The sequence below is a fragment of the Thrips palmi genome, unplaced genomic scaffold, assembly GCF_012932325.1.
Source record: "Thrips palmi isolate BJ-2018 unplaced genomic scaffold, TpBJ-2018v1 HiC_scaffold_5, whole genome shotgun sequence".
Lineage (NCBI taxonomy): Eukaryota > Metazoa > Arthropoda > Insecta > Thysanoptera > Thripidae > Thrips > Thrips palmi.
In genome coordinates, this window is record NW_023144632.1 from 7,165,499 (window position 1) to 7,191,577 (window position 26,079).

Sequence of the window (26,079 nt, forward strand, 5' to 3'; positions counted from 1 at the left end):
AGCCGGGGCAAAAAGGGAAAATCCTCTCCTCCTCCCTCGACGGCACGGTCGGCGACCCAGCGTCGGCCCCGAGGCGGCGCCTTTCCCCCACCCCCACCTGTACCGCGGAAACGTTTTTCAGCCCCTCTTATTTCGGACTGCGAATGCGAAGTATGCGACGCGATCCCTCGCGGTCTGGCGAATGGCGCTGCCGATTGGAGCGGACGGTCTGTGGCCCGCAGCAAAGTGCAGCGAGAGCAGCGGCGTCTAGACGGGAACGAATCAAGTTCGAGAGGGGAGCTGAAGATCGCCGGGAAAAGAATGACCATTGTGTTGTTCCGGGGAAAATGAGGGGTCGTGATTCAAGCCACCAGCGAGCGGTGCATGTGTGTCGTTCTGATCTCATGGAGAAGACAACAGTGCAGTGTCGATGCAAGGTCGACCCAAGGCCACCCCTTTCTCTCTCGGGGCATTAAGGGTGAGGCACGGTGTGGGTCCGCTGACATAACAGCAGCTTTGAAAACTCTTGGCGCGCTCCTGCGCCATTTTTAACGTCGCCTCTGTCTTTTCGTTCGGCCATTTATTTCGGCCGCGGTAGTATATAACCTGCGGAGACGCCACCTCACCAGCAACATAATCTAGCCAAATCTCATGAATATTATTCCCCAAACATCCACCTCTGTGGAAAAGTGTGCGCGCCCCATATGAAAAAGAAAGGCTCCCAAATCAGCCCGAGCGGGGGCTCTGTCCGAAAACGGTTCCACCGGACTGGTCCGGCTGACATCCAGAATGTTAGAAATCCGGCAAGGTTTCGGGTGTTGTCCGACGACTAGATTCGGACTCTTTTCGGACTAACCCGAAGCAAGGCCGGCGAGCAGGGCGGGCTGCTCCCCGCCGCCCCCCACCCTTCCCCTCCCTTCCGAAACCCCTCTCCTCCCTTCGGAATCCCCTCCCCTCCCTCTGCAAGTGCAGTGCAGGCAACACTGCAAAGCCGGTATGCACTTGGCAAGCCGTTTTGAATGTTGAAAATTGGCAAGCCTGGACCTGAAATACTTCCGAGTTCGCTAGATTTGGGCATTGCTGGCGGCCGAAGCGCTAAGTTTGGGCAAACTGGAAGATTTCAGGTCAGCGGGCTTGCCAATGTTTAGCATTCAAAACGGCGTGCCACTTTTGTGGCAGGCAAACTTAGCACCGGATTTGAACTTACGATTAATCAAATGGTTGATATGTAGGATGAAAACAATTTCCGATGGAAAGCACTTTGGGGACGAGAGTGAACGGGGAAAGGCGAATTAAATGATACACCTCTCGCCCTCTCACCGCCCGTCCCTTTAGTTTTGGGAGATGCAAACAACAGCAAGCGTGGAGTCACTAGCGTCATGAACGATCATCAGCAGAAAATTTTTCAAACTGAACCACACTCCTTTCCGTCCAACTGGTTCGTTCCCTGCGCAAGGCTCCGCAAGGCTGCAGCGCGCGGAGGCGACATGGCTTCAGCGCGCCGAGCGAGTGGACTCTGACGCAGGCAAACGCGATGCGTGCACCTTGGAGGGCAGCTGGAGACTGACGTTTTGCGTGCCGAGGCGGCCAAAACTTTCCGAGTTGCCGAAGGATTAAGGCTCCCCTCCTGGCCGAGCCAATCAGAGAGCGCCTCCGACCGGCCCGGGCCAGCGGGCTTTTCCGCGCCTGCACCGGCAGGGACAGTCCGCCACGCCACACTCGGCTCGCTGCCGATCGGTCTGCCGGACAAGTCGCTTTCGGGACTAGGGTCTACGGGCTCCGTACGGGCTAGTCCGATGGAAGCATCATCTGATCGGGCATCCATCGGGCCGTCCCAGTCCCGACGCGGGCTCGTGGCGGACAGTCCGACCTGGTCTCGGGCGCTCTATGGAACAGTCCGAGGGTGTTCGGACTGATTCGGACCGATTTCGACCAGGTTTCGGAACATTTCGCTTTTATGTGGGGCATGTGCGCGCGCGCGCGCGCGTGTGTGTGTGTGTGTGTGTGTGTGTGTGTGTGTGTGTTTGCGCGTGTGCGTGGCGGGAAAAGGGGGGCTGAGCCACCCTATAAAATCCCGAGCGCCCCGCCGCGTCGCCCATTCCTCCCCGCCTCGTCTGCCGGCGGCGCTGCCTGGGGAAGTTTTTGGGGCGAGCGAAGGAGAGGGGGGAGGGAGCTGCAGGACGGCCAGAGCAGGACTTGCATAAAGTGGGAATGTGGTCGTATACCATTCCAGGCGCTCCTGTTTACATCTACATAACAATGCGCGCGGCCGGCGAGATCGGCACGGTGGGCCGTGCCAGATTAGGCAGCTCAGGTCCGGGCTGATGGGCTGGAAGCGAGGCTGGAGGCGCTGGAGGCGCTGGCAGGAGGAGGGGCGTAGCCGCCTCGACGGCCGCCTCGGCGCGCTGGGGCAAGCGCCTTGCAAGGGCTGCACGGTGAAAACGGAACCTGGTTTTCCCAGGAAGCCAATGGTGAAGGTATAGGCGATTTCCAGGAAGTTCCTGGGAAAACCAGGAACCGGTTTTACCGTGTGGGTGCCGCTGGGTGCGGGCTCGTCGAAGACTGTGGTCGCCTTGGGCGGCCAGCACTCCCACTCCTCCTGCACCGCCGTTACGGTGCCGCGGCGGACGGGCTCCCTAAATCTGGGATGAGCGATGGCCGGCCCCCGATATGGCCAGCACAGGTGAATTGGCCCGAGACGTGCTGGCGGCCCGGCCAGGGCTGGCGGGCGGCATGGACCCGTGACTCTCCTGCCACGGTCCTTTCTTTCTTGCTGCCCCCTCTTTGCTCTTTGCTGCAGCGAGAGAGAGAGAGAGAGAGAGAGAGAGAAGAAGAAGAAGAAGAAGAAGCTGCTGCATAGCGCCTCTATTATTCGCGCCCCGAAAAAAAAATGCTGACGTTTTGATTTGCTTGCAGAACCGCCGTCGTCGCACCCGTCGATGCAAGTGGACAAGCTGCGGTACTCGGCGTCAGACCGCCTGCGCGCCAACTGCTCCGTGCCGACGTCGCTGCCGCCCGCCAACGTCACTTGGACTGTCAACGGCGTCCCGGTGAGTTTTTGGGCTCGACGTGCGTCGCCGTGCTTCGCGCTGCGCGGCGCCGCCGTGTCTTCGCGCTGACGAGAACACTTAGGGCGACTTTATGGTGGCCATTCCCCAGGGCAGCAGCCAAGACGGCCAGGGCCTTGGCCAGGGCAGTCCGGGGCGTTACGCCGAAAGCGGGCGCCGGCCCGGCCTGGCGTCGTCTTGCCCGTTAATTCAAAAGTTTGTGCATGCGCTGACTGACGGTGACGTCCGCTAGCCCTGGGGCCCAACGCTGCCAATCCACAGTGATATTGCACGAAAAAAAGCCACGAAAAAACCGTTAACAAAAACAATTTATCATAAAAGGAAACGAAAAGAGGTTTGAGGGACTCCAAGACTTCCGAAGGAAGTAGATCTATGAAAGCAAGATATCACGCGTGGAGGGACGTTGTAATTTGCACATTGAAAACAATTGTATGCATTCAGGAGGGCAGTGTAGGCACATAAAAGTGACGGGGCTTTGCCGAAATGTGATAAACTGGGCCGAATTTGCTGCGAACCTGTTCGTGTGTTGTTTACGGACTTGCTTACCGCCCAAACTTTCTGCCTTGGTTCACCTTGCGTGGGAGGGCTTCGGGCGACATGCTCCCAAAGGCCGCGCGGCACGACAACGACACGCCTTCTCGGCGAAAGGGTGAAGCGTTCGGCGCGGAACTTTAAAAAAAAAATCAGCGAGGGAGATTGCGTCCTCCACGCCGTTGGCGAGCAGGAATGCCGTCAGCATCGGAGGATGGCAAGCGTGACTTGGCGTTCTTCTCGGCCGGTGACGCCTGACGTACCTACCGCACAACCCGAGGTTTCAGGAAGCGAAGCCACGGCCGCAGCGTCCTCAGGGAGTGGACCCTGAGCACCGCAAGCCTCTGCTGTACCGATACATAATGTTCATTTCATTTTCCGAGAAATTCCCAAGCCATGCGGAGCGACAGGGCCATGACGCAAAAAGAATGCTTTATTATACAAGGGAGCGTGAGACGGACAGACAGACGGGATATGAACCCGTCCTACGCTGTGCGTCCACAGCAAAAAAGAAGTACATAAAAGAGGAATAAAAAAAGTCGGGATGATTTGAGGCGTCGCGCGCATATCCAACGCGCTGGCGTTCGCGGCGTCCCGGGCACCCTCGTACCGACTCGCTTCTGATTCAAGGTTGTCGCGCCTTCCGCGCGCAAAAGGGTAAACAAAAATAAATAAAAACGACAAAACATTTCATTATAATGGAGAAAGTTGAGAGTGTGTTGCAGCGGCGGCGGCGATTCAGGGCGAAGAAGACACTCGCCGCCTTGCAGTACAGTCCGTATGACGTTTTCTGGCTGCCCAAACTCGGAGGGTGGGAGGGAACATGAAAAGGGGCCGTTCCAAATTGGCTCCCCGCTGAAATATCTGAAATGAAACGTTTCACTTTGAGCGGGCAATCAAGTGGCGTGTTTGGCACGCTGCGGCCAATCAGGGGGTCAATCCCGGCAACGCGTCGGTCCGCCCCTTGGCGCGGCCCCAGCCAGGCCCAGCCAGGCCCCAGCCACGGACAGCCCAAGGTGTGACTCTTCGCGTCGATCCGACCACGCTAGCTGTGGGTGGCCGCAGGTCACCGAGTAACTCAGTAAATTAAAACGCACTTGTTTCGTGCATATGCACGAAAGTGAGCATATGTGTGAAATAAAATTAATGTCTGAGTCGTTTATTTCACTACGCATTCTCGATTTCCGTGCAAAGCTATGCTCGAAAAGTTACATAGTAAGTTAGTGGTCAACAAACATGGTCAAGTTTTTGTTTGTTTGTTTGGACAGAGGGAGTAGTAAAACCGTGTGTTTCAAATGGGCCGCCCACCCACCCACTAGCTGTTCCGTCCTGCCTTCCCTCCATGGACCGCCGACCTCCCCCGCCTCAAAATAACCCGTCAAACCAATTGAGCAGCCAGCTGATCTAGTTGGAAACCAGAAGCAATTTGAAAGTGGCGCATCGTGATGGACTTATCTGAGAAACCGCGCCCCGTCCCGCCTCGCCCCGCTCCGCCCCGCCCCGCCCCACCCCGCCCCGCCCTACCCCGCCCCACCCCGCCCCGCCCCCCCCGCCCCACCACGCGTCGCGCTAATTGAAACCTAATCCGGCCGGTCTCGGCGGTGGTTGCTTGCTTGGTATGCGGTCTGTCGCGGCGCACTGTACCCGCCCGGCAGGCCGAGCAGAGCGGCCGGCTGCTGGGCCAGCCAGTCCAAAGGCCAGTGGCCAGTGTGCTTCCGCTGATTAAAGTGCGAGGCTAGCGCCGCGCCACGCCGCGCCACGCCGCGCCACGCCGCGCAGGTTGAGAGGCACTGCTTTACCGCACGGACACGTCGTAGTGGCCGGGCCGGCCGGGTCGGCGGAGCGGGGTGAGCGGGGTGAGAGGCACCGCCGGACGTGCTGCGGCTCCGCGCCGAATGGCCCCGGGTTCGACACCGCCCCCTGTGATGCTGACGGGCTTTCCTGCAAAGGTCCGGGAAGAAAGTAGAACAGACCATGGGGTCTGCTTTGCTTTTTGATCTAAGTCATGGGTTCAGCTAACTTCACTAAAAGTTCCGGAAACAGTCCCGACCAGGCCAAGCGACTGTACTTTGCACCTACGAATGTGACAAAAGATCACGTTCCTGTAAGCATTGTTTCACGTTCGTGGAAGCGCAGCTCTATTCGCTTATAGTGTCTCTGGACAAGCTGTCAGGTCCGAGCTGTTCTCAACTCGACGTCATAAGACTCGTTTCGAACCGTCCTGGAACCGGGTGACAAAACATTGCCCTGCGCCCGTTTCCAGGACTGAACGGCAATCTGATTGAATGTCGCCACCCCCGTCCTTGAAACGGGTGTCCTGTTATCCCGAGGACGCGTTCCAGTCCTGAATCTTTCAGGAACGAGTCTAACCGCGAAGACAGCCGAACGGTGGTTGTGCTCACGCATCCCAGCCCGGCGCTGCGTCGGCAGCGAGCCATCCCTCTCGCGAGGCAGGTGACCCACGTGACCCGCACCGGGGAATGGCTAATTAATATTTAGCCAACGAGTGGACAAACAGCGAGCGGGTTTCGGCGTAAATCGGAGTGGAGGAGGAAAACTGCAACCACTCTCCCGAAATTGGAACGTAACTTTGATTCCTGTTTTCCCGGCCGAGGGCCGCGGTGCTGCTTCCCCATCAAAAAGTTGGGTCCGATGTCCGGTTTGCACCGCGGAGGGGGTGGGGGGACGCGGCTTAAGGTGTACCGGCCTTTGCATGCACGGCCATTTAGATAAGCTCGCCGGGGCGGGGTGGGGCGGGGTGCGGTGGGGTTGCCGCGGGGCGCTGCGAGGCGGGGACCGTGACAACATGGCGAACGTCGCCCTTCAAAGAGGCGCTGGACCGACGACGCAAAAGCAGCCCCGCTAGGCCGCCAGCAGCGGGTGTTTGTGACAATGATAATGTATGCCCGGCGGTGGCGCGGTTGCTGCTGCGATTGTCACACAAAAGTATGGTGACCCCCAACACCACCGTCGCTCTGGGCGTGCGCTAGGCAAATCCACATCTAACTATTCCTGAACCACTCTTTTTAATTTCTTTAACATTAACCTCCAATATCGTTTTCAAATGGGCAAAAAGGGTAGCTTTACTGCCACCCCTCTCTATCGTCTCTTGGACCAGAACAACCAAAGGTAGAAACTGCGACTTGCGGCTCGTCTGTCACGGGGAAGAAGCTGGCCATTTTTTTCTTTTTTTTTGTACTCGGATTGGACTTTATGGGCGTTGTCTGCTGATCCCACGGCCGCTCCGGGGTTGAGTCAACACGGCACGCCGGCTCACCTCACCTCTGATCTGTGTCTTTAGCGCACCTTACCCTGCTCCCTGAACACGCACACTCACACCCACACCGGCTCGCACCGACTCCCTTTCGCGGACCGGAGTCGTAACTGTTACGGCGTTCTGGTGGCTGTGCTGTCGTTCGGACGGAATGTGGCCTGCTGTGTGTGTGTGTGTGTGTGTGTGTGTGCGTGTGTGTGTGTGTGTTTGGACAGCCGATACGACCGCTTGAGAGAGGATAGGTGTGCGTGTGTGTGTGTGTGTGTGGGGGGGGGGGGGGGGGGGACGGGAGCCCGCCACGCGTCGCCGCCGCGGTAGGGTTTCCAGAGGCACTGCTCAATTGAGACGACGCGTCATATCCTTGGCAGCGACCTTGCCGCCAAGGTCATCGCTACGTGCCCCGACGGTGTGTGTGCCGCGGACCAGGCAAGCGTGCCTGTCGAGCGGCGCGTCGTTAATCACGCCGTGAGTCGCCGCGAGTCGCGGATCGAGACTTGTTGCATTGGCCCCGTGTGCGCGGACGGCCGAAAAACCTGCTGCACTTTCTTCCCCTTTCTGTTGTTTCTACCCTGTCTGTTTGCGTTCTGGGCGCTATCCCGCCTTGCCGCCAGGCCCCGCCTTGCCCCGTCTGGCCCCGCCTTGCCTTGCGGAGCCAAAGTCTCCCCTGCCCGTCGTCCCGGCCCGCGCGTGTGTGTCGGCAATAGGACCTGTGGGAGTGCGGCCTGCTTCGGTTTTGCGACGTCATTACCCTACTTTGGGTCGCTAGCGAGCGCGCCGCACACACACACACACACACACACACACACACACACACACAAAGACCTTGCGCGAGGGCTCAAAGTAGGGCCGAACCCAAACTACGCGGCCGATTCGGGTCACTTTTTTTTGACACCCCTCCCCGTCTCTCTCCCCTTTCATGTCGAAGACAGCCCCTCTCTGCCCGTGCCGCCAGACACCTACTCGTGTTTTGGCCTTTGGCATTGTGGGTCGTCCCTTCCCGCGGCATTTTGGTCGCCATGTTGGCACGCTCCGGCGCTTCGCTTTGGGGCTGCTAGGACGGCCAGCCTGTGGGGCTGCAGTTGGGATGCAGCGCGGCGAGCGCGGCGCCCCGGGGCGGTGGCGGTGGGTGGTAATAAAGCTGCGGACGCACTTAGTGGGCCGTGAGTGGACAGATAACATGCCGCCGCCCGCCTGGCCGTGGCTCGGGCCGCGAGCCGCACGTGGTGGCCGTGGTGGCATCGTGCAGCTGCCGTCGCTTGGTTTTCGTGGAAAACGGACAACCGCCTCTTGTTGCTTTGGTTTTAGTGCGGATCTACTCATTTGGCCACTGAAGGTGTCTGCAGACTGAATGTTTTTGGGGAAAATTTTGTACGATGCACCACAGTTTTTTTTTTGTGCACACGAACTTTTTGCACAAATTTGTAAGTAATTTTTCACAAACTAAGGACATTTGTGCGGTTTTTAGTACAAAAGTTCGTGTACACTAAAAACTGTGATGTCTCAAACAAAGTTGTACATAACTTTAAGTGTGCGGCGGGTCAATCTAATCAATCGCTCGCGGCGCGGTCAGGCTAGACTGCATCCAACAAGCGGTGGCGGCACACACTGAAACATTTTTCGGACCTGAGTCGAGAAATTCTTCGCAGTATAGGCACGGTACTGCGCCGAACCAAAGTACTGTGGGTCGCAGCCGTTTTCTTGTCGAGAGGGTGTATCCCTAAGTGAGTGGAAGTGGAATCCCATGCTTTGTTCGGATGGCTTGTTGTGTGCTCCCCGGCCCCCGGATACGCCTCGCGAACCCAATTTTGCGAATTCTTGTCTTTACTCTGGGGATCGACACCGGGATGGCTGGGGCTGGGGTCACGAGGGAAGGCGATTTGCGGAGGAAATCCCTCCGCTGAGAAGCTTCGAGAAGCTGTGCAAAGCTGTGCGGCGGCGCCAGACTTTTCGCTTTTAGTCACCGGGCTGATATTGACGGATAGGATATTGCGTGGGATTATCGGCAGCCAATGCCGCCTTGTGCGGTGGAAGGCACGTGTGTGTGCGAGTGTACGTGTGCGTCTTTTTGTGTGTGTGTGTGTGTGTGTGTGTGTGTGTGTGCGCGCGCGCGCGCGCGCGCTTTGTTATCATTAGAGCCACACGCTTTCTTCTCGTTTCCGCTGCTGCCAAAAACGCAACGCCAACGAGCCTCCGCAACGAAGTCGCCCAGAAGTGATGCAGTCGCTGGGATCGGATGCCTGGAGGCCTGGAGGGGTCAAACGGGGCGTGGAGTGAGGCGGCCAAGCCGGAAGCAATCCAACTGCAAGCCAAAGGCGACGATGCCGCGGCTAACCACAGTGCCGGGCTCGGACCGAGGCTCGGTCGCCCGAGACGAAGATTCCCGACTGTCGCGCAGACCACGACAATGGAGAACTGTTAGCAGGGAAGGGCTCCTCCAGTCCCTATTGGCAAAACGTCAGTGACGCTCGGAAATGATTTGATTTGGTTTTTGCGTTTGTCGTGAAGGCGGCGTTTCTCTTGTTTCGAGACACGGCCCCTCATCGCGCGGCCACGCCGCCGTGTTTCTCACTTCTGTTCGGCCGTTGTGTGAATGAGAGCACTTTCCGCCCACCTGGCCGCGATGGGGCCAGCGTGGAATGGCCGTAAATGGCACCAAAAGTTAGTTGTTGTGGGCGACAATTCTTCTTATTTGTTTTACGACCGTCGCGACAGTCGCACTTATTCCCCTTTTTTTCTTCCCTCTGTGTGTGTGTGTGTGTGTGTTTTTCTGTGTGTGTGTTGTCTGTGATAGAGAGAGAGAGAGAGGAGGGGGGGGGGTAGGAGAATACCTAAGACATTGTCCAAGATTGCAACTTGCATGTTTAAATTGTCAGTGACCAACAAGTAAAATCTCATTCAACACGAAAGCGCTCATCCCGAATGTGTCCAAAATGTCAATTTATAAGAACTGATTGTAGCTGGTAGATTGAAAATAAATATTGAAAGACTAGAATGTTAACGATTTCAAATATCAGCCTCTGCGGGTCGTGGCCCTGGAAGTACCCTGCCCCTCTCTATGCGCAAGGCGGCGTGCTTCCTAATGGCTGGCGGTACCCGCTGACGAATCCTCGCGCGCAGACTTTGGCTGGCTTGTGCACGTTGCGTTATGGAAATGAAAGCGAAATGGGGGCGACACTACTGGCGAGGCGGTACACGACCACCACACCCTGCGGCGTCTCAGGGAGGAGAGGGGACGCGATTCATCATCAACGCCATATTGCAGCCTTGGCCGCTGGGCCGCGCACACCCCTGTCCACAGCAAATACAATTCCTCGGACAATTTGCATTGTGTTTATTGAGGCTGAGCGAGAGAAGCGGCCTTGATTTGCTTCTGTTGATGATCTCTTCTTCTTCTTCTTTTTTTTCTTCTCTTTCTTCTTCTCCTCCTCCACCATCCCCTTCTCCCCTGCCCTTTTCGGGAACTTAGTTTCCACATGCCACTTGCCCGGCAGACTTGCCCCTATCCAGCCCGCTGTTTCCACATGCTATCTGCCATCGCTGCGGCCGAGGCTGAGGCCGACGCTGAGAGCCGAGGCTGATGCCGGAATGAATCTCGATTGTGATTGGGGAAATTTTAGCCACGGTCGTTCCAGGTCGGCAACTTAAGGACCGAACACGTGGAGGTGCTAGTGGGGCTGGCCGGGCCACCGCCGGCCACCGCCGGGATAGATTGGAAACAGACTTCATTGACTGGTTTGGACCCATTCCGGGCTTGGGTATGTGCGCAGCGGGTGGGGTTGTTGAGGGGCCGAGCGAATGCAAGCCGCGTGAGCTGAAAAGAGAGTGGGTGGCAGGGAACGCGCGGTGGCGCTTTTGTATCGACTGCCGCTTGGACTTCAAATGTGGCCGCACGGACGGTGGCACGGAGGGAAACTGGAGTGCTTTGGGCGACTTCATGATTCTGCCGCCATTAGTCGGAAGGCCAGAACCGTTGAGGGTTTTGCAGGTTTGCACTGCCAGACCCGCTGGCGGAGACGCCTTCGTTACGGCAGCACTGAGGGCGTCGCTGCGGAGGCGGCCGGCGGGCGGGAGGCCCGCAGCGACACTTTAGCCAAAAGGTTGCGGATCCCCACTGCAGAGGTTGTAAACCAGGCTTCCCAACGCCTCCAAACGGTTGGGGATGCTGGGAGAGGGTCCCCGCGTCTACCTGCGACTACCTGGCCCACTACGGGGTTGCGGATGCCCAACGCTGGACATTGGGGATCCACAACGGGGATGGGAGAGGGGGAACAGGCACTCCGAGACGAGATGGTCAGAGCTACAGCCGACACTAGCTCCATCTCGCGGTCGCGGCGCGAACTAGTATGTAGTGTATGTACCTTGTATGTACTGTACAAGCAGGCTTAGCCGTCGCAATAGACAAGGAAATGGTTTATTGTGGTGTTATTGTTTGCATTTCGATGGTTTATTTAATGGAGTATTGAAAAGTAAGTGGAACTACTGCCCTACAGTGTTTTTTGCTTCAAGTAATTATCGTTGAAGTGTTAGAATCCTCCTTTTTAATGCTAAAATCACTTTTTTTGAAATTCTTAAAATTTAAAAAATTTAGGTTTTCAACATTTAAAAAAAATGCAAAAAGGTTAGGATCAACGTCAAACTCGATTAAAAAATTTTTGGTCCAAATTTGGTCAAAATTAGGTAAAGCGTGAGTCGGGGAAAAAATTTGGAAGTCATTTTTGAGTTCAGCACACCAGAAACTGCAGGAAACAATATAAAACTCGACTTGAAAATTTTGGTCCAAAATGACCTAATTTGGGATGAAAATATAAGTCTGGAGTCGAAATGGAAGTGATTTTCGTTATCAGGACACAAAAAACTACTGAGATCAACATCAAACTCAACTCAAAAATTTTGGTCAAAATTTTGTCAAAATTAGGTAAAGTGTGAATCTGGGAAAAATTTGGAAGTCTTTTTTGAGTTCAGCACACCCAAGACTGCAGGAAACAATATAAAACTCGACCTGAAAAGTTTGGTCAAAAATGAGCTAATTTGAGATGAAACTATAAGTCTGGAGTAGAAATGAAAGTGTTTTTCATGATTGGCACTCCAAAAACTGCAAGAATTAATGTGAGATTCAATTGAAAAATATTGATATTGAATTGATTAATAACGGATAGAGTATGGGTCTGGGTTCATGGATCACCCCATGTCGTCACCCTAATGCGAAACCAATGCGATTCCTCAGTCGAGTAACATTCCATTGAATCGCTTAATTGGCTAATCGTCTGCTTGAGTCACTACTCGATATATCTGTTTCTTCAAACTAATGAATTTAAAAATTTTATTAGTTATTTTGAGTAGCCTTTTGTCATTCTTTCATTTTAAACCAGTGAATTAAACAATATAGACTGGAATATGTAATCATAGGTTTTATTAAGTGAATCAGTTTAGGGCAGGCTGATCTGAAGCATAAGACGGAGACCAAGTTTTGTCCAATTCAGTGAATTGTCTCATGAAGTCCAATGCAGAGGCCATTTTTTGCTCAATACGCCATTATCTTATTCATGTCTTGTGGTAGTTTATCTTTGGAGTAAAAGATGACAGTACAGGATTAACATTAGGCATTGGGCTTTTGTTCGGAGAGCCCATTTAAACTATTACCAATACTAAGTTCCAGTTATCGGACACAAACTTTGGTGAAGTGAAAAGAATCGTCTCATTAAACCCAAATTTACCAAGTCACTCACCGCTCACAATCTGAATCGTCTCATTGAATCCAATATCAATTCAAAATTTATTAGCATTAAAAATACACATCCATATGTGGATTCTTTTAATCAATAGATGCTAGTACAAGAATTTTTATGTTAGGTTGCAGCATTAAAATAGGATGTCATTTCCCGAGTCAAACAAAGACATGTAACTTGTCTTCTAATTTCAACAGAAGTTATTCATGCATTTACCTAATTTGATTTTCTATGGAATTTAAAAATAAATTTAAAAATAAGGATGGTAAGAGAAAATAAAATCAGTAGATACACACAAAGTAACAGGCAAAGAAAAAATTCTATTTTCAGTCCACAACTACACTCACAGTGCACTGACCTGCAGGAAGATTCCCCCGTGACGAGGGAGGGGGGAGGGGCACGAAACACGCAAACCATTCTCACTTTCAGTTTTCGTATTTTCCTCTGTTGACACTCCGGAAGGGTTTTAATCATTCTAGAATGTTAAAAAACGAACTCAGAACCTATTTGAGAGCCCCTTTGCTCTTCAGTTTGTTTATTTGCATAAGTACCGTCCTGTCTTGCAGACGGCTTGGAAGCGCGGCAGCCGGTATGAGAAATTGGTAAGCCACACACTGCTACCAACCAAACAACGCTAATAACCTAGTTCAAAACGATGTTTTGAATATTTCAAACGATGATAATTGTTGATCTAAGATAAACTCCCCCTGTGGGACACTTTGGAGATGTTCAATACGAAATTTGGGAACAATTGGTGTTGTAGTTGCTGAGAAACGTGAGCGTGTACGCTACAGACTCACAGACGGACAGACAGACTCACGACCAGTCACTTTTTGGTGCGCCCAAACACGGCATGGGCTTCGCTATCGCTCAGCCAAACAATTCCTCGGACAATTTGCATTGTGTTTATTGAGGCTGCCAGAGAGGCACGCAGGCCTCTTGATTTTGCTCTGTTGATTCTGCACTTCTTCTTCTTCTTCTTCTTCTTCTTCTTCTTCTTCTTCTTCTTCTTCTTCTTCTTCTTCTTCTTCTTCTTCTTCTTCTCCTCCTCCACCATCCCCTTCTCCCCCTGCCCTTTTCGGGAACTTAGTTTCCACCATGCCACTTGCCCGGCCAGACTTGCCCCTATCCAGCCCGCTGTTTCCACATGCTATCTGCCATCGCTGCGGCCGAGGCTGAGGCCGACGCTGAGGCCGAGGCTGATGCCGGGAATTGAATCTCGATTGTGATTGGGGAGTGCGTTGCGTTAGGCCCGACGGTCCGTTCCAGGTCGGCAACTTAAGGACCGAACACGTGGAGGTGCTAGTGGGGGCTGGCCGGGCCACCGCCGGGCCACCGCCGGGATAGATTGGAAACAGACTTCATTGACTGGTTTGGACCCATTCCGGCTTGGGTATGTGCGCAGCGGGTGGGGTTGGTTGAGGGGCCGAGCGAATGCAAGCCGCGTGAGCTGAAAAGAGAGATGGGGTGGCAGGGAACGCGCGGTGGCGCTTTTGTATCGACTGCCGCTTGGACTTCAAATGTGGCCGCACGGACGGTGGCACGGAGGGAAACTGGAGTGCTTTGGGCGACTTCATGATTCTGCCGCCATTAGTCGGAAGGCCAGAACCGTTGAGGGTTTTGCAGGTTTGCACTGCCAGACCCGCTGGCGGAGACGCCTTCGTTACGGCAGCACTGAGGGCGGTCGCTGCGGAGGCGGGCCGGGCCGGGCGGCGGGAGGCGCTGCAGGCGAAGCGTTTGATGCCTCGGCTGCTTTGAGACCTCCGGGAAAAAGGGACGAGCCAGGAGGGGTGGGGCGTCGGCGCCGGGGGGCACGAACGCGCTGGTGGCACTCTTGGTGTGCATGTCACATCCACAATAGCATTCTAAGTGCGTCAGCTGGGCACCGCTCACCACCGTCCGACCGCCGCTGGGCCCGCCGCCGGGGCCTCGGGGCCGGCACCACCGGGCCCGCCGCTGGGGCCCGCCGCCACGCCCCGAAAGGGTCCCCCGGGCCCCCCACGCGTATCGGGAGGGGTGCGCCGCGCCCCCGCCCTTTGTCCTACATCCAGCCCCCAACCCCGACGCCCTGAGGTCGCCGTCGTCGCCGTCGTCCGGGCGACAAGGTGTCACAACGACGCCGGCGATGATTTGTGCCGACAGTTTGGCGTGACTTGGGATTGAACTCCGCTCCCCCGTCCGCCGGCCCGTCCGCCGGCCCGGCCGTGCCTGCACTGCGTCCGGCCAGCACGTCGACTTGGAGCGACATGGGTCGCGTCGACGCCCCTCCGTGCTCGGCGCGCTGCTCTGCTCGCCCGACCACGCGCGTTAGGCTCCGAAAGAGAGGCGGAAAACACCTCCTCGCTGTCCGACGCAGTGTGCCGCCTGTAATTGTGCCAACGACCGCGCCAGATTATCCCTGGGAGTGCTTTCGCCCCTTGGGTCGAACGATAACCGTACCGGCACTGCCAGTGCCCATGCTCTGCCCTCCGGCCGGCCACCGCTTGTTTCAACTTTTTTGGCTTTGGCCCTTTTCCCTCCTGGCCTCTGTGCGCCAACCGGACCGTCTACCTTCAAACGCCGCCCCGCGCACACACTCAATAAAGCAAACACCAGGAAACAAACCAACAGCACTTTGGTCGCTTGTGACACAGCATTCATAAAAGCCTCCGTACAGTTCTTGATCAAGTGGTCCTGCCTTTAATCACCGGTCCCTGTGAGCCGCGGACCGCTCGGCCTTGCCTGAGTGGTGCCCGTGCGGGGTATCGGAGCGGCACTGGGCCTGGCCTGGCCGGCTTGGCCGGCCCGTCAAACCGCCTCGCTGATGAAAGGCAGGCCGCCGTGTGTAGGTGGGCCGGGCGTTTGGTCGGCCAGTGCGAGACTCGCGTTGGCCCGGCTGGCCCTTTGAGGCCGCCAGGCTGCAGGCCGACTTGTCCCCGCCAGACGCAGGCTTATCGCGGCCTTCCCGCTCCAGCCTGCCGGCCTCGGTGCCGGCCTCGGTGCCGGCCGACTGGCGGCATGCACGACCCCGTGCTGCTCGACGATGCTCACGCCTGTTCCTTTTTGCAGGTGATGCCGCACACTATGACCAACGCGCCCTTCAACTGCACCGGCTCGGGCCTGAGCAAGCGCTGCGAGGTGCTGTCGCTGCTGGACACGGAGCTGCAGGGGGCGTCCTTCCACCTCGGCACGCTGCGCGTCGAGTGCTCGGCGCGCGTCTGGTCCCTGTACTACGGCGCCGTGCACCGCGACGTGGTGGAGGAGAAGCCCCGCCTCGGCGCCTCCGTCCTCGGCAACCGCGAGTCCGCCGGTAAGCATGTTACGGTTGGCGCATTGGCGGTCTACAGGTTCATCACCGATAGAAAAGCGGCACAGAACCGCCCTGAGGCGTATAGAGCTGCCGGCCGAAGCGCCGCGCCTTCCCGTGGCGGTGTGCTGCCAGGGATTCAAGCGGTGTGGCTACGATTACAGTGCAAACTTCAATTGCATATGATATTGCAATGATGATAGCTTCCCTGAAATGTCAGAATAATGGCACAAGAAAATTAACAGACGCAAATTTGTAGAATTTTGCGACCTCGGTAATTCATTGCCTTTGTCTATTTCTAGTTGGTGTTTTATCTAAGTTGCTGCCCGGTGCCTTTTGTGTGAGGTTGCGGTTGTGGGCTCCGTGACAATCTCCTCCTCTTCTCGAAAGTCCGGGTCGATCCGTTTTGTCCGTGGGGTGCCATTGGCCGGCTATCCCCGCCCTGCAGTTGCGGCTGCCATTGGCTGTGGCTCGCCGGCTCGCCGCACGCTCAGCCACCCTCGCCGCCCCCACTGTAAGACTGGTTCGGCCGGTGCCACTGGTGTTTATCTAGCGCCGCAGACACACAGTGTCGGCGCTTGTCCACCCGGTGGCAGTGTCCGACGGACTCGCCTCGCTGGCTCGTCTCACAAAGCAAGGGCAACAACTTACAAATCAAGAGTTCCAAAAAGGGGAATAGATATTTGAGGCTCCAAAACTGAAGTTTCCTCAACATAAAAAGCAAACAAGCAAAAAAACAATACTAGTTTTAAGACGTTTTAAAATTTAGCTGTTGACCTCCGTGCTTCGTACTCACTGTTTGCCTTTTTGAGGGTGGTCAGCGGACAAGTGGGACACAGCTGCTGGCGTTATTTTCGGAGATCTCATTCGTTTGAATTTAGAAAGATGCATTATTTCCGTTTCTTTGCCTGCCAAAGCACGCGGCTTGCGCACGAACGCTCTTTTTTTCCGTCCGTTCTTTCATTTCTACCGCGTTTATTCGAACGCGCTGTTTTATTGCCCTCACGCACAAAAAGTTGGGGGCCTAGATCAATTCGCGAGCTGAAGCCAGAGCAGATCTCCCTTTTTTTTGCTTCTGTTTCCGGGAGAAGGGAAGGAGGACGAAGGTCTCGGCGCAGCGGAAAGTCCATGTCGCGGGTTTCTTTGTACAGTCAGAAAAAAAGATCCAACGTTATGTTGTACTTCAAATTCGTTTCGTTGGCGCGTAATATCTTCGTTCGGACTGGCTGATTCAGAACGAGTGTCTTTTTCGTTCGCCCCAGTTTTGGTTTATTTTCAAATCATTTGCCCATTTCACCGTAATGAGTGCTCGACCGTCGCGTCAAAGGAAGGATACTTGGAAAGGGACATGAGTGGACCCCCTGACCGATTTGCTTTCATGCATCTTTAGCCATTAAAAAGATAAAACCGTGATCGCCACTCGCAATGTGTGTTCGGACGCATCAAACTTACCTATCCTGAATAAAATTTAAAAATGCACTTTTCTCCCACTGTTAAAGTAGTACATCAGTTACAAACAAAGTATTAAAAAAGTTCCCCATTTGATCCATATCGATAGAAAATCATGCGCTGAAGTCAGTGTTACCAAACAAAATGCTCCTTCCTGAACTCGTTTATGAGATAAATGCAGTCAAAGTTGGGATTTTTAACATGGGTCTTATGGGGAATGGGTCTAAAAAACATGCTAACGTTTACTTTTGGCACATAAGGAGTAATAAGAAGGCAATGAAAAACTATAGTTAGATAAAAAACACTACATAGAATCAAAATCCTTCCAGAAAAACGGGGGTCCCTGTCCATAGATGAGAACTACAGAACAAAGAATGTCCGAAAAATGCCCTCTTTTGGGTCAAAACGCGACTTTGGCCGTTTTCATAGTTGAATTGGTCAAAACCCTGTAGGGTTACATCAAAATTGCATATAACTTAAAACAGAGTTTGGAGCTTTATCTGTAACTTGATGCAAAGCTCAGAGCATTACGACAAATTTCAATTTCAAAAATTTTTGGCGGGAAGCCCTAGCTGATGTACTACTTTAAACATCGATATCAATATATTTCCGCCCGAAACCTTTGTTGTTATCAGGACTGTCCGTTGGTTTGTTTACTATGCTGACCCGTCTGCATCTTTTCTCTCCGCCCTTCCGCCTGGTGCGCTTCTGCTGATAGCTTTGCCCATTCCGGATCACGGCCTTTCCGTTAAAAGCGCCCCGAAGCTTTTCGTTCCGGCGTACCGATTGTGGCACTTCCCACCCCGATATGGGCGCCCTTTCATTCGCTCTTCCTTTTCTGTGAGTGAACCGGGCGAGATGCACCGAGCCGCCGGGAAACTTGACTGCGCTTTCCCATGGCGTCACTGTTAAGCCATTTTCCACACAAAATTCTTCTTAAATGTGGCCTTTTTTAAATTTTCCGTAGGTTCCAACTTCTTGACAGGGTGCTCGTTGGGGTGGAATGAGAACCTCTGTGGCAACGTCGAGTTCGGCAAACTCATCAAACCGTGACAAAAGCATTGATGAGAGAGGCTGGCTGGAGACGGAAATGTGTTCGGCCCAGACGACAGTCGAGGGAATAAAAGTGAACTAAAAAGAGCAGCCTCGATGGCCTTCCTGGCGCCCAAGGACTCCCAAGGAGCGAGGGGGAGGCTTGGTTTGATGTTCTGTACCTCTGGCGCACACATGAGTCCTGCAAGGGCCGGCAGGGACCCCATAAAGCTGTTTATGTGGGCGTGATGACCAGTTGGAGGCCCTTCCCGACCCTTTCTCTGCTTTACCATCCATGCAATCGTGTCCTTTCTTCATGTTTCGCGCCTTTTCGTTCGTTTCCGCCTCTTTCTAAACGCCATTGGTCACTGTTCTCCTGGAAAATGGCGGTTGGGTGCAATCTAAATCTAGAGTTCATTTCAATCCGTAATCATGGTGTGTGTGTTTTTCTGAATTCAGGACAATGTAGGTTGAACAAGTGGTTTACTTTGTGAGGACCACAATAATACATCAATAATGATACATTTAACTTGCCACTGCGAACCTGAACGGTCCTTATTCTTCTAGCAGTCTGATGAACGTGCGCACTCCACGCGCTCCAAAGCCAATGCCTGCATCCCCGCGCCCCGCGGTGCCACTAATCTTGCGACGCGATGACACTCACGCTCTCTGCCCCCACCTCGCGCAATTTGAGTTGTTGTGTCCCCCGAGCACATCGCCAGCAGGAAGCGTCTTGGAGGCCCCGCAGGGCCCGCAGGGCCCGAAGGACCCGAAGGGCCCGAAGGGTAGGCCAAAGGGTCGCGGCCGCAAGGGGCGCCCTTCCCCGCCACGCCGCGCCACGCCGCGCCACGCCAAGCCACGCCAAGCCACGCCGCGCCACGCCGCGGCCGCTGGCTCGGGGCTTAAGCGTGGCCCTGGTCGGCCATGCCTCATGTGGAGGGACGCCAAGTGAAATATGAGCGGCCCATACAGCCTCCGTCTCACGTACTGCACAGAAAATATTTTTGAAATGAAAAGGCGAAACAATAAAAATGGAACGGTGCGGCGCGGTGCCACACGCACACACGCACGCGTGCGCGCGTGCTCGATCTCACATACGCACGCGCACACACACACACACACACACACACACACACACACACACACACACACACGCTGGCTGATTGCATACACGCACACATGCCTCAGACACCGCGAATCATTTCAATCCATGGCCGTGACACAAATCACGTGACATGTAATGGGTGCACAGCAAAGGGAGGGGCTTCCAGATAAAGTCACATCTCTGGGTGTTCTTTGCGACACCACTCTAAAAGCGCGCTGGTACGTAGTTTCGATACGGAAATGTGTTGAAATACCAATGGGGTAAAAAAGGGCGGGGATGCATTTGACCCCCACCGTTTCTCCCAATGTTCCTAGCACTGCGATTGTGAGTCTCCGGCGGGAAGAGGGCCCCTTTGGCCGCGAGCGCGAGGCGGCCGGCACTCGCAGCGCAGGCAGTCGATACAAATGGAGGCCGATCTTCCCCTTTTCTCATCCCAGTGGAGGTGGCCGGCGGGGCCCCAGCGAAGCCCCAGCGAAGTCCCAGCGGGGCACTCGTTCCGTTTTCTTCATCCCGACGCGGTGCTTTTGTCTGCCGATGACAATGGCGAGTAGCCATCAGGATGGCCTCGCCGGCCGGCCGGCTGGGAATGAGATTAGCCCACACCGTCTGGCCGCTGAAAGAGATAAACTTAGAACCGAAAGAAAAATCGGCCACACACGTCCAAATGAAGAGCCCACAATGCACTGAACGGCTGAGCCGCAGACCGCACTACTTTTGCTCCCCTGGTCCGATTCACTGCGAGTCCCTCTGTCTCTGTCTGCAGAAGTACTCCCTGTCCCCCTCCCGCCGTCCGCACGCAGCTGGTGCAAGAGGAAAATGGGAATAAACGGTGTGCTAATGGTACTGTTCGAGCCGTTTACTCGCCCGTTTGCCGCTTTGCAGGCTTGGCCGCGCCACAATCCCGCTGCATCCCCCGCGGCCCTGCCGGGCCCTGCAGCCCCGCACGGCGCCATGAGCGTGTCCTATTTAGAGACACTTTTTGCCCCCTCCCCTCCGACCTCTCGGCTGCTCTGCCTGGCCGAACCTTTCCGATGCATTTAAGATACCACCGATCTGGAGCGGGCCCGCCTCTCTCCTCTTTTTCGACAGCCCCTGATGATGAGAGCGTTGATCGATAAGAAGGCAAAACCTTTGCCGCCCAGTGGGTCAGCGGCTGGCTTCGCCTGGCCCTCTTTCTTGTGAGTGGCTGCAATAATATTGCGGTGGGATGCGCTGATTTAATTCAAGTGCCGTGGCCGGCAGTGGCCCGGCAGCGCGCCGCGCGAGGTCGGTAATCTTGAGATTCACCGGAGCGAATTTCCCAGAAGACCCGCAGGCCTTAAAACTCCCCTTATGAGCCGGGCAACACATCTCACGAAACTTGGCCAGCGGGATTCCATAGATGTGGCCGAAGGTTCAGCAATGATGAAAAATGTAACGAGTGTTCCGGAACAGCGAACACCTATAAAGAAGGAACTAAGACAGAGAGCGAGGAAAAGTTACCGGAGAAAAAGGGGCGGGCCGGCGGGCTGGGCAGCAAGGTGATAGGAAACGAATACCATAGATAAGAATAGATTGGAAACTAGAGTGCGGCATATAGGAAAAGTTACGCCCTGGTAATAGAAATAAAGGACCGGCGTGCTTCTTCATTAGGTAGGGAGGGTTTTTTTTACGTTTTTCTCTGGTCCAGAGGCGACAGCGATCGCGTGGAATGGGCGAATGCGACGCCAAGGGCAGCGAAGGGCGTGGGAGTCCCTGGAATGGCTCCCTTCTAGCGCTCCTTGGGGTATCTCATGTCACGCTCGTCGTTCATTTACGACAAACATTTTTTCTTTCTTCTCAAATGGGTGACATTTAACCGACGAATGATTGCGACCTCGCGGCTCGGTTGGATCAATCTAACTTTAATTAATCGTACCAGGCCGGGCCGCAGGGCACCGACATGCTCTCGTTTTTCCATACGTGCAGTCTCATAAAAATAAAACGATCGAAAATGTACATCGAATCCCTGCATTTCGTCTGCTCGCATCAAATGAACGATACGCGAGCCAGACATTCTTTTGCATACAGAATCCGACCAGTAAACAGTACCGCAACAAAATGAATTCCTTGCTGCCACTCTATTCCCTTTTTCGCGTAGTTTACTTAAACTTGGAAACATCCCGCCGGGCCGCGCGTGATGGTTCTTGAAAGATCGTCCGGGAAGAAGCAAAAAAAAAAAAAATGGGATGTATAATTGTCTTGGAAGCTGTGTATCCTACAGGCAAGACCTGCCAGCAGCAGAAGGGGCGGATGGGAAAGTCACTCAGAGAGAGATAATGCGTGAGACAGAGAGCGGCGCGTCTTGGGCCGCAAAGTTATTTCCTCCGAGTATATGGCGTGGTTGCGAGTATTGAGTTTGCCCTCTTTGTTTCGGGATGTGTGCTCCTCGCGGTGTAATTTCGCGGGAGTGCTGCTATTGTTTGTCATTTTGGAGGGTACTCCTGCGCTCCACTCCGGAATGAGAAGAAGGCACGGAACGTCTTTTCGCAGACTGACAGGCTCTTTTCGGTCTGGGCTATAATTCCGCTCTGCAAAGGCTGAATGTCTAAAAAGCAGCTGCACGCTGGAAAGCCGTTTCCGTCAGCGCCGCGTGGTTCCCCGCGGGCACCACGGCACTGCACGAAAAAGTAGCGGGAATACCACGTGGGTGCATTGTGCGAAACACGTATTTGGAAGTTGGATTGTGCTCGGCCAGCCTCGTCCAGCCTCGCGGTCCTTTCGTTGCGGTCACTCATTGGCCACGTTTCACATTTCCTTTCCTCCCTTTCTTCTCCTCTCTCCCTGATGAACCCCCTCCAAAACCCTTAATCCCCAACCCAGATCCGATTCGCTTCTTTTCTTTCTTTTCCTTTCCTCTCCCCTTTTGCATCTCCCTTCCTCCTCCTTCCCCCTGCGGCCCCGGACACAACCCGACAACCAAAGGGATTTAGCGGGGCTTCGATTCGACACGCCGCAAATGCAACAGAGAAAGGCCCGGCTCGGGCAATGGTCTCGAACAAAAGCACCTTCGGAACACATTCCGCCCTCCCCTTTCACTTTCGTTCGGTTTTAACATCTCGTTTTCCGAAGCGATCCCTTTGAGAGCGTATCCCTCCATCCCAAAGTTCACCTTGCCCGCCACTCCACCACTTCCCTCCATTTCGCCTGCTACAAAGTTGGCCCCGGGAAAGGAGATACGCAAGAAATATTAGTATGGCACCCAGCCCGTGGGGACGTGTGCACAAAGTCAGGCAGTAACGAAGGCCGCCGCGGCGCGCCGCCGTCAACCCACTCAATACATGTCTTTTGGCCACCTGCTCGGTCGTGCACGGCGACCCGCTTCGAACTGGAACCGGCGGGTTGGCCGGCAGCCTTGTTATTTTGAGGGGAACGGGGCCTCTTACGTTGAACTCGGCGCCTTTTGAATTTCTGCAAGATATAGACCTAAGGCTGGCCACGTATAGTTTCGGTTCAGCCCGCATTGGCGTTCATGGGACGCAAGGGATGCCGGGCTGCGAAGCACAGCATCTTGCCCGTATGGGAAGCAGCTATCTTGGCGAAGCTAGAGGGAGGATGTTAGAGGTCTGCCGCAGCAGTTAAAACGGAACACATTGCCGCCAAATTAAGGAGTGGGGAAGACACTTCCAGGGCAGGAACAAAAGCATGGCGGCGCGCTTAGGCACTCCGGCAAGTGCGGCGGCGCCTCGCGAGGCACTTGGCATTAGCGGGCATAGCCTGGCACGGCCAGGGTACGGCCAAGGCACGGCTTGGCACGGCCTGGCACGGCCATGGCACGGCGAAGCATGGCTTCTCACACCTGCCGCCCCCACGGCTCGCCAGGCAGAGCGCAAGGCCCCTTCAGGAAAGCGACCCCGGATGCCAATGACGACAACGGCCTCTTTCAGGGCAAAGCATTGCCGCAGCCGTGCCACGCGTTTGTTGTACTGAGTGAACTGGTGCAGCATGTATTCTCTTCTCGGGATCTCAGTTGTTACAGCAGATGACACCTTGCTGTGTTCTTTGTCTTTGCGAAACATGCATTTTCGTCGAAACAGTATATTTTCACAAACCTGCCTTTTCTTGTTGCAGGTTTTGCTCCACGCTTCCAGTGTCCTTGGGGCCTGCTCCTCGCCGTGGGCTTTCTTCTCTGCCGGGCGCATCGAAGATAGCAGTTCAGTTTTGTGCTCTAAGAAACTACGGGAAGATATGATAAGACTGTCCACGGCGATGTTCGCCTTCAAGAAGTTTGCTCGCCTCTGTCACGGGGGCAGAAACTGCAAGTGTTGTGGTAACGGCTCTGAAAATTGAGGGCGTCATAGGTGAAGTTCTATGCGTCCATTCGATAGAAAATAATGACACGTCTGGAACGTGAGCATTCTTTGTATTATATGAGTACCTTCTGCTTAAAAGGAGGCTTGTGTTAATGTTTGATTTAAAAGAAAATTAAGGAATTGTGTGTGCGAGTTCAAAAGTTGGTCCTGGCAGGTTTCAAACAAACAATTTAAAAAGAAACAAAACTTTTTGTTGCTCGGCATTGTGAAAACTTGGATTTTGAGTGGTATCAGATTCAGGCATGTCTAGTCGTGTAAAAACAGTGCAGCATAATTTGAACAACTGTGCTCGCAAGCTACGACTGTGTGCCGTGGTACATCCTTAAACCAGCACAGTTGGAGCAAAGTTGCTTTTCCTTCAGAAATTCGGACAGGAACAGGGATTTCAGCTTAAGTCAGCATTGAACAGCTTTCATCATGAGAAGTTTATATATTTAAGGTTTTCTCCGTCTGCACGCCATTATTTTTGTATTTGTCGAAAAAGCAGATGTGCGGTGGAGGTTTTGTCATTAATCAATGTACATAAGTAAGGACTGTGTTAAGTTGTCGTCATATTAAAATTAAGTCGATATCACTTATTTTCTACATCCTCGATCAATTTATATTTTGTTCAGTGTTTGCAAATCATGTTGCGGAGTGGAACAAGTTCCAGTGCATTGCAAGGTCTCTTAATGTTGGGAGACAAAAACGTCGATCTATTAGCGAAGAGACTGGCATCCAGGAGGCTGCAGTAATTGGTTAACGGAGTCATTATAGACACGCAGCGTTTAAATAATAAAAACGGGTCTTATATACACGCAGCGTGTATATAATATAAATACATCTTATTTTCACGCAGCGTGTCTGCAAGGCCCAGTTTTATTATTTACACGCAGGAAAAGTTTTGCTGCGTGCAAATAATATTTTGGCTTTTATTTAAACGCTGCGTGTCTCCAAGGCACCAAAAAATTAATGGCACGCAGGATTGTAAAAAGTCTTCCGACCGGCGACTGAGTCCGACATGGCGGCTTGGTGGGTGAGTGGGTCCGTGCTTGCACGGGAATTTTTTGGCCCGGGTTCGAGACTCGCCTTCTTCTCAAAAAATTCTGCGTGTCAATAATGAAAACCGGTGTTGTTTGAACGCTGCGTGTTTATAATAAATTCACATGTTATTTACACGCAGCGTGTCTGCAAGGCCCAGTTTTATTATTTACACGCAGGAAAAGTTTTGCTGCGTGCAAATAATATTTTGGCTTTTATTTAAACGCTGCGTGTCTCTAAGACACCAAAAATTATTGGCACGCAGGATTGTAAAAAGTCTTCCGACCGGCGAATGAGTCCGGCATGGTGGCTTGGTAGGTGAGTGGGTCCGTGCTTGCACGATAATTTTTTTGGGCCCCGGGGTTTGAGACTTTGCTTTTTCTTAAAAAAATTTCTGCGTGTCAATAATGAAAACCGGTGTTGTTTGAACGCAGCGTGTTTATAATAAATTCACATGTTATTTACACGCTGCGTGTCTCCAAGACACCAAAAAATTATTGGCACGCAGGAAGCCCTTGTGTCCTTCCCTTTTGCGCCGTCAGTAGTGGGACGCATCTGTGGACGGGACAAAAGCCTAGACTCTTGTGTTTTGCGAATGAATCTAGGAGGTTTTGCCGCGTTCGCTACGCAACGCCACCCAGCGCGACATGAGCGTCAACACACCTCAAGAAACAGATGCGTACCACTACTGACGGCGCAAAAGGGAAGGACATAAGGGCTTCCTGCGTGCCAATAATTTTTTGGTGTCTTGGAGACACGCAGCGTGTAAATAACGTGTGAATTTATTATAAACACGCTGCGTTCAAACAACACCGGTTTTCATTATTGACACGCAGAAATTTTTTAAGAAAAAGCGAAGTCTCGAACCCGGGCCGAAAAATTCCCGTGCAAGCACGGACCCACTCACCTACCAAGCCATCATGCCGGACTCATTCGCCGGTCGGAAGACTTTTTACAATCCTGCGTGCCAATAATTTTTTGGTGTCTTAGAGACACGCAGCGTTTAAATAAAAGCCAAAATATTATTTGCACGCAGCAAAACTTTTCCTGCGCGTAAATAATAAAACTGGGCCTTGCAGACACGCTGCGTGTAAATAACATGTGAATTTATTATAAACACGCAGCGTTCAAACAACGCCGGTTTTCATTATTGACACGCAGAATTTTTTGAGAAGAAGGCGAGTCTCGAACCCGGGCCAAAAAATTCCCGAGCAAGCACGGACCCACTCACCCACCAAGCCGCCATGCCGGACTCAGTCGCCGGTCGGAAGACTTTTT

General features: G+C 53.7%; 1 protein-coding gene across 1 annotated transcript in view; it reads left to right on the forward strand.

Annotated features, from left to right (window-relative positions):
- The window catches only part of LOC117650815, a 47,410-nt gene extending 23,044 nt beyond the window's left edge, over positions 1–24,366 (forward strand). Inside the window, exons 4-6 of the mRNA XM_034394416.1 lie at positions 2,896–3,029; positions 15,627–15,867; positions 23,540–24,366. Of these exons, the coding sequence (XP_034250307.1) occupies positions 2,896–3,029; positions 15,627–15,867; positions 23,540–23,619 (455 nt within the window). The 3' untranslated portion in view covers positions 23,620–24,366. The remainder of the gene's footprint in view (positions 1–2,895; positions 3,030–15,626; positions 15,868–23,539) is intronic.
- Positions 24,367–26,079: the final 1,713 nt, after the last annotated feature.